The following is a 12,464-nucleotide window of genomic DNA, read 5'->3' on the forward strand; positions in this document are numbered from 1 at the left end:
ACAGATTACTTTTTTCTTCACATTTTCACACGGGAGCACGGGGCCCTAAGTGTGCACACGGCAGGATCGGCCCCTAGGTGTGCACTTGGGAGGACGGGGCCCTAAGTGTACATTGTGACAGTGTTGTGCTGTCCCAAATCGATTGGTAGGAGTTGAGTTTGAGTTTATTTGGAACATGCAAGTATACAACATGATACATCACAATCTCCAGTTTCTCTTTTCAACATGTTCGAAAAGGAGTAGGAAGAAGCCGAGCTTATTTAATCCTACCCCTTTTCTTTTACATAACAGTTGCTATAACTTTTGTTCACTTCCTGTTCTCAATTTATTCACAATATACTCCATAAGTAATCACAATAAAATAAGTAAATAAATAATAATTGGTGAAGTAAGTTACATTTCATATGTTGAGATAAGTAAGATTATTTTGTGAGTGAAAGAATGGATGAGTTAAATAAATTGAGAATGTTTATCATGGTTCTTCTTCTTTGTACTTTGTAAACACTTTAAGTTTGAAGAGTTTCTTGAAGTGGATCATATTAGTACATTGTTTGATTGCTTTGCTTAATCCATTCCATCATTTAATTCCACATACTGATATACTGAAGGTCTTAAGTGTTGTACGTGCATACAAATGTTTGAAATTACATTTCTCCCTAAGATTATATTTCTCCTCTTTTTTTGAGAAGAATTGTTGTATATTCTTGGCTAGCAGGTTATAGTTTGCTTTGTGTATCATTTTAGCTGTTTGCAAATTCACTATGTCGTAGAATTTCAGTATCTTTGATTCAATAAATAAAGGATTTGTGTGTTCTCTATATCCAACATGATGTATTATTATAACTGATCTTTTTTTGTAACACCGTTAATGAATGAAGTGTACTTTTGTAGTTATTTCCCATATTTCTGCACAATAACTCAGATATGGTAACAGTAGTGAGCAGTAGAGAATATGAAGTGATTTTTGGTCTAGAACATGTTTTGCTTTATTCATTATTGACGTGTTTCTTGCTACTTTATGTTGTATATTTTTTACGTGAGATTTCCAGTTCAATTTATCATCAATCATTATACCTAGAAATTTGGTTTCATTTACTCTTTCAATTTCTATTCCGTCTATTTGTATTTGTGTTTGACTTTCTCTTCTACTGTTACCAAATAGCATTATTTTAGTTTTACTGAGATTCAACAATAGTCTGTTTTTGTCAAACCATCTTTTTAATTTGTTAATTTCTTCTGTTATTATTTGTAGTATCTTCTGTGTGTTCTCTCCTGAACAAAACGCTGTTGTATCATCCGCAAATAATACTAACTTTAAATCTTTTGTAACTTTACAAATGTCATTTATATATACAGGTAAAAGCCAGTAAATTAGAATATTTTGAAAAACTTGATTTATTTCAGTAATTGCATTCAAAAGGTGTAACTTGTACATTATATTTATTCATTGCACACAGACTGATGCATTCAAATGTTTATTTCATTTAATTTTGATGATTTGAAGTGGCAACAAATGAAAATCCAAAATTCCGTGTGTCACAAAATTAGAATATTACTTAAGGCTAATACAAAAAAGGGATTTTTAGAAATGTTGGCCAACTGAAAAGTATGAAAATGAAAAATATGAGCATGTACAATACTCAATATTTGGTTGGAGCTCCTTTTGCCTCAATTACTGCGTTAATGCGGCGTGGCATGGAGTCGATGAGTTTCTGGCACTGCTCAGGTGTTATGAGAGCCCAGGTTGCTCTGATAGTGGCCTTCAACTCTTCTGCGTTTTTGGGTCTGGCATTCTGCATCTTCCTTTTCACAATACCCCACAGATTTTCTATGGGGCTAAGGTCAGGGGCCAATTTAGAACAGAAATACCATGGTCCGTAAACCAGGCACGGGTAGATTTTGCGCTGTGTGCAGGCGCCAAGTCCTGTTGGAACTTGAAATCTCCATCTCCATAGAGCAGGTCAGCAGCAGGAAGCATGAAGTGCTCTAAAACTTGCTGGTAGACGGCTGCGTTGACCCTGGATCTCAGGAAACAGAGTGGACCGACACCAGCAGATGACATGGCACCCCAAACCATCACTGATGGTGGAAACTTTACACTAGACTTCAGGCAACGTGGATCCTGTGCCTCTCCTGTCTTCCTCCAGACTCTGGGACCTCGATTTCCAAAGGAAATGCAAAATTTGCTTTCGTCAGAAAACATGACTTTGGACCACTCAGCAGCAGTCCAGCTGGTGTCGGTCCACTCTGTTTCCTGAGATCCAGGGTCAACGCAGCCGTCTACCAGCAAGTTTTAGAGCACTTCATGCTTCCTGCTGCTGACCTGCTCTATGGAGATTGGAAATTCAGCGCCTCTCCCGAAAACCTCCCGGGACAAATATTCTCCCGAAAATCTCCCGATTTTCAGCCGGAGCTGGAGGCCACGCCCCCTCCAGCTCCATGCGTACCTAAGTGAGGACAGCCTTTTTTGTAATGACGGGAGGACAACAGGGTGACAAGAACTAAATCATCCAGACTAGAGATAAATTGTATTATTATGTTTATCTTACCTAAAAATAAATATATTTATTAATTAAAAAAAAAAACTAAATACATTTTTACTATATTTTGCTAAAAACATCAAAATTAATTGTATTTTTTCTGACTCCTTATTACATCCAGCCATATATTATACATTGAAATAAACATATTGGAAATAATTAATTTTAAATGATCATAATAATTCATTTGAAATGACCATATTTAATTATTAAAATAATTGCTTGTTTATCAACAACTTTAGCATTTTATTCATTACATTTTGAAGCTCTCAGAAGCCAAGTTATGTTATATTCCTTAAGATTTATTTATGCAAGTTTGAAGTATCAATTATCTAAACACAGTTTTGTTTGCATATTTTCAGGATGTATATATATATATATATATATATATATATATGTATGTGTGGGGAAAAAAATCACAAGACTATTTCATCTCTCTACAGGCCTGTTTCATGAGGGGGGGTACCCTCAATCATCAGGAGATTTTAATGGGAGCATTCGCATACCATGGTTTATATAGGGCACAGAGTGGGTGGGTACAGGCTGGCCTAGGGGCGTGGTGATTGGCTCATGTGTTACCTAGGAGGTGTTTCCGTTTATGGCGGCATGTTGTTACAATTTCGCTGCGCTTGTTGAGGGATGACAGGTCTGGACGGTAGATAATAAACAGTTTCTCTTTCAAGCATAGGTTGCATCTTTTATTACCACTATTGTAAGGTGTGCTGGATGCAAGAATTTGCCATGTTATTGAATATTCAACATTATTGTCTTTGAGGTCCCAAATGTGTTTGCTGAGTTCTGTGGTATTTCGCAGGTTTTTGTTCCTGAAAGAAGCCTTGTGATTGTTCCATCTGGTTTTGAATTCACCCTCGGTTAATCCTACATATGTGTCGGATGTGTTAATGTCCTTGCGTATTACCTTAGATTGGTAGACAACTGATGTTTGTAAGCACCCCCCGTTGAGGGGGCAATCAGGTTTCTTTCGACAGTTACATGCTTTGTTGGTTTTGGAGTCGCTCTGACTGGGGGTCGACGGCTCATTTGCAATTGTTTTGTTGTGGTTTGAGATGATTTGTCGTATATTGTTCATGCAGCTGTAGCTCAATTTAATGTTGTTCTTGTTGAATACTTTTCTTAGGGTGTTGTCTTTGGGAAAGTGTTTGTCAATCAGATTGAGGAATTTGTGTCCAATGTTCGTTGAGACGTTTTTGCTGTATGGGGGGTTGTACCAGATGATGTCGTTTCGTTTTCTGTTCTTTTTTGGCTGGTTTCCTGGCGTGGGTTCATAGGTGAGGGTGAAATTGTATTCGCTTTCATCAAGGGCTTTTTGGTACGGGGGGGTTGCTTGGTCAAATTCAGCTTTGCTAGATGACAGCATCGATAGCCTTTTATTGATTCCGGTAGGTATTCTTTTCGTGGTGGTGGGTGGGTGGTTGCTGTCATGGTGCACGTATTGGAGTGTTGTGTTGGGTTTCGTGAATGGTTGGTAGCTGTTATTTCTCAGGTTGAAAGTGACGTCAAGGAAGTTGACGGTTTGCTTGTTGGCTTCAATCGTGATCCGTAGGCCGTTCTCTTTGAAAATTTGGCATATGCGCTTCTTGGTATTCTCGCTGCTCCTTGGCGAGGCGCGACACACTGCCAGTCCGTCATCACGGTAAATACCAAGGTTCAGATTGAGGCTAGCGAGCTGGGAGAGGAGGAAACTCCCAACGAGTTCACACGTTTCTGCTATATATATATATATATATATGAAATACTTGACTTGGTGAATTCTAGCTGTAAATATACTCCTCCCCTCTTAACCACGCCCCCACCCCCCACACCTCCCGAAATCGGAGGTCTCAAGGTTGGCAAGTATGGTCTGAACAGTGGCAGTAAAACGGCAAATTGTAAACACTTTGAGTCTGAAACGTTTTTTTAAAGTTGTTCATTTTAGTCAATTTTTTAAATTTTTTGCTTTATCCATTCCATAATTTAGCTGTTAGAGATGAAAAATCCAGAGATTAGCCGCACCCGAGTATAAGCCGCAGAGTTCAAAGCTTGGGGAAACAAAAGTGGCGGTTTATAGTCCGGAAAATAGGGTATATGTTTTTACATAACAAAGTTGAACGTGTATTGCATGATGATGACGAATAAAATACAATCAATTATTTCACAATGACGTCTTATTTGGACAAAAGTGACGCATTTGATACAAGCATTGGTATTTCTAAAAAAAGACTAAACTGTAATGGAGCAGTTCTCCTACAACAACAGTCTTTATTACACTTAAGAACATCACATTAAAGGAAACCAGTGGGAAATTTAGCATCATGACGGTTTTACCAGCAGAGTAGCATGTTGGGCAGCGCACACACACTGAGTACCGTATTTTTCCGAGTATAAGTCGCACCGGAGTATAAGTCGCACCTGCTGAAAATGCATAATAAAGAAGGAAAAAAACATATATAAATCGCACTGGAGCCCGGCCAAACTATGAAAAAAACTGCGACTTATAGTCCGAAAAATACGGTACTTTCAAGCATCAAGCCTCCATGGCGACATATAAAGTACATGTCTTACAAGTATCATTATCACTGGAGGATGAGAAATTGCTAAACATGCTTCACTACACACCGTAGGAGGATACAATAGCTCACCACCGTCACAATGTAAACAAATGCCATGGGTGGATCTACACCTGACATCCACTGTAATGATACCAAGTACAATAGAGTATTCGATACTAATATGATTACATCGATATTTGTATCTCTTATGTGTGACTGCCATCACATTGCAGTCTACACGTATCTCTTATGTGTGACTGCCATCACATTGCAGTCTACACGTATCTCTTATGCGTGACTGCCATCATATTGTAGTCTACACGTATCTCTTATGCGTGACTGCCATCAGATTGCAGTCTACACGTATCTCTTATGTGTGACTGCCATCATACTGCAGTCTACACGTATCTCTTATGTGTGACTGCCATCATATTGCAGTCTACACGTATCTCTTATGTGTGACTGCCATCATATTGCAGTCTACACGTATCTCTTATGTGTGACTGCCATCATACTGTAGTCTACATGTATCTTATGTGTGACTGCCATCATATTGCAATCTACACGTATCTTTTATGTGTGACTGCCATCATATTGCAGTCTACACGTAACTCTTATGCGTGACTGCCATCACATTGCAGTGTACACGTATCTCTTATGCGTGACTGCCATTATATTGCAATCTACACGTATCTTTTATGTGTGACTGCCATCATATTGCAGTCTACACGTATCTTTTATGTGTGACTGCCATCATATTGCAGTCTACACGTATCTCTTATGCGTGACTGCCATCACATTGCAGTCTACACGTGTCTCTTATGTGTGACTGCCATCTACTGGTCACACTTATTACCTAATAAAATAGCTTTGAGGTCGGTAAGCACAATCAAAATGAATTCGTACATTAGGCGCGCCGGGTTATAAGGCGCACTGTCGATTTTTGCACCTTATAGTCCGTAAACTAGGGTAACCAATGGGTGACGTTGGTCAAGTACTTCCTGTGTTGTCAATAAATGTCTTCATGGGGGATCAGAAGATGAATTAGTAGTTCCTAAATAGCGCGGAACACTCTTTGGACTATCGATGTCGCTCTGCCCCTGACCCTCCAACCCCGCCCGAGTCCAGCTGTTACGTCAGCCTTCCAGTTTCCCAAGCCCCCCGGAATGCCCTGACTCGGGACCCCCGTCTAGTCCTGCACTCCCCCTGCTCTTCTTGGCAGCCAAAGACCCAGGGGAGGATCAGGACAAGCGGACAGCCCAGATAAGTACCACATGAAGGTTCCCACATTACCTCACTCCCAAGACGTGGCTGCTTGCAGACCTTCCAGGTTCTGGTTGTGGCGGAGGGTCCCCCACAGAGACCCGCGTGGACCACTTCATTGGCGGAAGATGCACTCGGCGGCGGCGTTTTGAACGTCCCCCATCGGCGTAGAGAAAAAGTGAGGTGAGGACGGGTCCCGTGTCTTCTCTCCTCTGACCACACATGGCGGGAAGTCATCTGGAGAGCATCACGGCGGTCGCCGCCAGCCACCAGCCGGCGGACCCTCCCATCCAGAGACCCCCGGCGAGCGGCGGTCCTCGGTGCCCGCACAGACGCAGGCAGAGTGTTCGCGCCAGTCGGGATTGGGTGAGTTCATTTCTTCATCTTTAATTGTCCTCAATATTCAAACCAACACATTTATTCATAGCAGAGAACATGATCAACCATCAAATGTCTACAAACTAAATATATTCATGTTTTTATGAGCTATCAAATAAACACCAGAAGAAGAATATATTCAAGGTAAACATTTTGATATTTTTTCATTTTCAAAACCAATCCAATAGTTATTGGAACCCTCCATTCTTTAAACAATTGTTAAAAACAAGTCATATATTATTTATTTTTACTTTCAACGCTTAAATATCTATAGATCAACTTTCAATTCATCCGTTGGCATCATTTTTTCTTATGTTTTATGCCCTTATTCTGCAAATAAAATACAGTTTTATATAGCAAACATTCCCCCTCCAAAAAATGTTCAATGTGGAATATTTAATGTGAAGTCTTAAATATGTCAATAATTCATAACATTGTTTTTTGGGGGGTAATGACAGTTTAAAAAAAATCACACTAAAGGTTTTGGGGATCCAAATTTCTTAAAATAAGATAATATATCAATATATATATATATATATATATATATATATATCAATATTATTACAACACTATTTATTGATTTATTTTATACTTTAGATCAACTTCAGGTCTATCTATCTATGGGTTAGTTCATTTCTGACTGGTGTGAAGAACATTAAACATCTTTAATTGTCCTCAATATTCCACACCAACACCTTTATTCATAGCAGAGAACATGATCAACCATCAAATGTCTACAAACTAAATATATTAATGTTTTTATGAGCTATCAAATAAGCACCAGAAGAAGAATATTATATTCAAGGTAAACATTTTTAACGCTCTCAGATATCCAGGCAGAAAGTCAACACAATCATGAAAACACTTCATCAATGTCAACTAAATTGTAAAACCACAATAAACACTAAATAACTTATTTAAATGAAGGTGAACAAATAAGGACTATCTCTTTGGAAGATTAGTCTCGGAAGACCTGTTTAATTTTATGTATTTATTTTTTTAAATGGTATAGTTTATTGTTTTTTATTTAAATAGTTTTGTCATCTTATTGTAGTCAATTATTAGTAATATATTGTCAGTTATGAGTGTACATACATATATATATATATATATATATATATATATATATATATATATATATACACATACATACATACATACATACATGCATATATAAATATATACAGGTAAAAGCCAGTAAATTAGAATATTTTGAAAAACTTGATTTATTTCAGTAATTGCATTCAAAAGGTGTAACTTGTACATTATATTTATTCATTGCACACAGACTGATGCATTCAAATGTTTATTTCATTTAATTTTGATGATTTGAAGTGGCAACAAATGAAAATCCAAAATTCCGTGTGTCACAAAATTAGAATATTACTTAAGGCTAATACAAAAAAGGGATTTTTAGAAATGTTGGCCAACTGAAAAGTATGAAAATGAAAAATATGAGCATGTACAATACTCAATACTTGGTTGGAGCTCCTTTTGCCTCAATTACTGCGTTAATGCGGCGTGGCATGGAGTCGATGAGTTTCTGGCACTGCTCAGGTGTTATGAGAGCCCAGGTTGCTCTGATAGTGGCCTTCAACTCTTCTGCGTTTTTGGGTCTGGCATTCTGCATCTTCCTTTTCACAATACCCCACATATTTTCTATGGGGCTAAGGTCAGGGGAGTTGGCGGGCCAATTTAGAACAGAAATACCATGGTCCGTAAACCAGGCACGGGTAGATTTTGCGCTGTGTGCAGGCGCCAAGTCCTGTTGGAACTTGAAATCTCCATCTCCATAGAGCAGGTCAGCAGCAGGAAGCATGAAGTGCTCTAAAACTTGCTGGTAGACGGCTGCGTTGACCCTGGATCTCAGGAAACAGAGTGGACCGACACCAGCAGATGACATGGCACCCCAAACCATCACCCAACCATGCAAATTTTGCATTTCCTTTGGAAATCGAGGTCCCAGAGTCTGGAGGAAGACAGGAGAGGCACAGGATCCACGTTGCCTGAAGTCTAGTGTAAAGTTTCCACCATCAGTGATGGTTTGGGGTGCCATGTCATCTGCTGGTGTCGGTCCACTCTGTTTCCTGAGATCCAGGGTCAACGCAGCCGTCTACCAGCAAGTTTTAGAGCACTTCATGCTTCCTGCTGCTGACCTGCTCTATGGAGATGGAGATTTCAAGTTCCAACAGGACTTGGCGCCTGCACACAGCGCAAAATCTACCCGTGCCTGGTTTACGGACCATGGTATTTCTGTTCTAAATTGGCCCGCCAACTCCCCTGACCTTAGCCCCATAGAAAATCTGTGGGGTATTGTGAAAAGGAAGATGCAGAATGCCAGACCCAAAAACGCAGAAGAGTTGAAGGCCACTATCAGAGCAACCTGGGCTCTCATAACACCTGAGCAGTGCCAGAAACTCATCGACTCCATGCCACGCCGCATTAACGCAGTAATTGAGGCAAAAGGAGCTCCAACCAAGTATTGAGTATTGTACATGCTCATATTTTTCATTTTCATACTTTTCAGTCGGCCAACATTTCTAAAAATCCCTTTTTTGTATTAGCCTTAAGTAATATTCTAATTTTGTGACACACGGAATTTTGGATTTTCATTTGTTGCCACTTCAAATCATCAAAATGAAATGAAATAAACATTTGAATGCATCAGTCTGTGTGCAATGAATAAATATAATGTACAAGTTACACCTTTTGAATGCAATTACTGAAATAAATCAAGTTTTTCAAAATATTCTAATTTACTGGCTTTTACCTGTGTATATATATACATATATATAAATATATACATATATATATATATATATATATATATATATATAAATATACTGTATATACACAAACATACATATATACACATACATACATATATACACATATATACGTATATATATGTATATAAATATATATACATGCATATATATATATATATATACATATGTATGTATGTATATATCCATCCATCCATCCATTTTCTACCGCTTATTCCCTTTTGGGGTCGCGGGGTTCGCTGGAACCTATCTCAGCTACAATCGGGCGGAAGGCGGGGTACACCCTGGACAGGTGGCCACCTCATCGCAGTGTATGTGTATGTATATATATATATATATATATATATATATATATGCATATATATATATATGTATATATATATATATGCATATATATATATATATGCATCTATATATATACATGCATCTATATATATATATATATATACATATATATATATATATATATATATATATATATATATATGCATATATATATATATATATATATATATATATATATATATGCATATATATATATATATGCATATATATATATGCATATATATATATATATGCATATATATATATGCATATATATATATATGCATATATATATATATATATGCATATATATATATATATATATATATATGTGCATATATATATGTATATATATATATATGTGCATATATATGTATATATATATGTGTGTATATATATGTATGTATATATATATATATGTATATATATATATATATATATATGTATGTATATATATATATATATATGTGTATGTATATATATATATATATATATGTATGTATATATATATATGTATATATATGTATATGTATATATATATATATATATATATATATATATATATATATATAAAATCTGTAGATTTTACAGTAAAAAACTGTTTATTTATTGTAAAATATACAGTGTTTTTTTCTACAATATATTACTACGACAAATGTTAAAACAGTACCACGGGAAAAAAACTGGCGACTTAGTTGCCAGACTTTTACTGTAAAATTGATGGTACTTTTTTTTTTACAAACATTTACTGTAAATGGAAAAACAGTATTACTGTTTTGTTTTTTTCTGGCAACTGAGCTGACAGTTTTTTTATCGCTAAAAAAAGTGGTACCGTTTTTCCAGTAATCACTCTTTAAAAAAATAAATACTTTTTTTTTTTTTTTTTTTAAAGGGTACATTTTTGGGTAAAAACAATTGGCAGCTTAATGGACAGAATTTTACTGTAAAAAAAACCAGCAAATTTGATCACAAAATCTATTGTCATTTTTACAGTGTACAATTTGATGGATAACTTGCTTTAAAATCATAAGTCAAACACATATTTAAGTGTTTATTTTGACAAAAAAAGTGTTATCCAAACCCCAAAAGCAGCGAAGTTGTCATGTTGTGTAAATGGTCAATAAAAAGAGAATACAACAAATCCTTTTCAACTTATATTCAATTGAATAGACTGCAAAGACAAGATATTTCATGTTCACACTGAGAAACAAATAATCATGAACTTAGAATGTAATGGCAGCAACACATTGCAAAAAAGGCATTTTTACCAGTGTGTTACATGGCCTTTCCTTTTAACAACACTCAGTAAAGGTTTGGGAACTGACGAGACACATTTTTGAAGTGGAATTCTTTCCCATTCTTGCTTGATGTACAGCTTAAGTTGTTCCTTCTGCTATTTTAGCCTTCACACATTTTCAATGTCTGGACTACAGGCAGGCCAGTCTAGTACCTGCACTCTTTTACTATGAAGCCACGCTGTTGTAACACCTGGCTTGGCATTGCTGAAATAAGCAGGGGCGTCCATGATAACAACATACGTTGCTCCAAAAGCTGTATGTACCTTTCAGCATTAATGGTGCCTTCACAGATGTGTAAGTTACCCATGTCTTGGCCACTAATACACCCCCATACCATCACACATGCTGACTTCTACACTTTCACCCTAGAACAGTCCGGATGGTTCTTTTCCTTTTTGGTCCATGGTTTCCCAAAAAAATTTGAAATGTGGACTCGTCAGACCACAGAACACTTTTCCACTTTGCATCAGTCCATCTTAGACGAGCTCGGGCCCAGCGAAGCCGGCGGCGTTTCTGGGTGTTGTTGATAAATGGCTTTGGCTTTTGCATAGTAGAGTTTTAACTTGCACTTACAGATGTAGCGACCAACTGTAGTTACCGACAGTGGTTTTCTGAAGTGTTCCTGAGCCCATGTGGTGATATCCTTTACACACTGATGTGCCTTTTTGATGCAGTGCCGCCTGAGGGATCCAAGGTGTGTAATATCATGGCTTACGTGCAGTGATTTCTCCACATTCTCTGAACCTTTTGATGATATTACGGAGCGTAGACGGTGAAATCCCTAAATTCCTTGTTGAGAAATGTTGTTCTTAAACAATTTGCTCAGGCATTTGTCGACAAAGTGGTGACCCTCGCCCCCGTCCTAAGCTGCTTTTATACCCAATCATGGCACCCACCTGTTCCCAATTAGCCCGTTCACCTGTGGGATGTTCCAAATAAGTCTTTGACGAGCATTCCTCAACTTTCTCACTCTTTTTTGCCACTTGTGCCAGCTTTTTTGAAACATGTCGCAGGCATCAAATTCCAAATGAGCTAATATTTGCAACAAATAAGAAAGTTTCTCAGTGTGAACATGAAATATCTTGTCTTTGCAGTCTATTCAATTGAATATAAGTTGAAAAGGATTCTCTTTTTATTGACCATTTACACAACGTGACAACTTCACTGGTTCTGCTCCGTTGAGGTCCAATGTGTGTGTTGTGTGTGTGTGTACTTCAGGTGCCATCAGTGTATGGGCCCAGACCTAACTCCAACTGTGTGTGTGAGGTCCCAGTCAGCACACCAGGCGCTCACAACTCCCCAGAAAACGCGGCACGAGAGAGAAGT

At 37.4% G+C, this 12,464-nt stretch overlaps 1 protein-coding gene across 1 annotated transcript in view; it reads left to right on the top strand.

The window, feature by feature from the left end:
* The first annotated feature begins 6,139 nt into the window (after positions 1 to 6,139).
* The window catches only part of LOC133571924 (transcription factor 23-like), a 10,815-nt gene continuing 4,490 nt past the window's right edge, over positions 6,140 to 12,464 (top strand). The window contains exons 1-2 of the mRNA XM_061924455.2: positions 6,140 to 6,718; positions 12,357 to 12,464. The exon at positions 12,357 to 12,464 is cut by the window's right edge and continues 39 nt beyond it. Of these exons, the coding sequence (XP_061780439.1) occupies positions 6,575 to 6,718; positions 12,357 to 12,464 (252 nt within the window). The 5' untranslated portion in view covers positions 6,140 to 6,574. The remainder of the gene's footprint in view (positions 6,719 to 12,356) is intronic.

Source organism: Nerophis lumbriciformis, linkage group LG29, assembly GCF_033978685.3.
Source record: "Nerophis lumbriciformis linkage group LG29, RoL_Nlum_v2.1, whole genome shotgun sequence".
NCBI lineage: Eukaryota > Metazoa > Chordata > Actinopteri > Syngnathiformes > Syngnathidae > Nerophis > Nerophis lumbriciformis.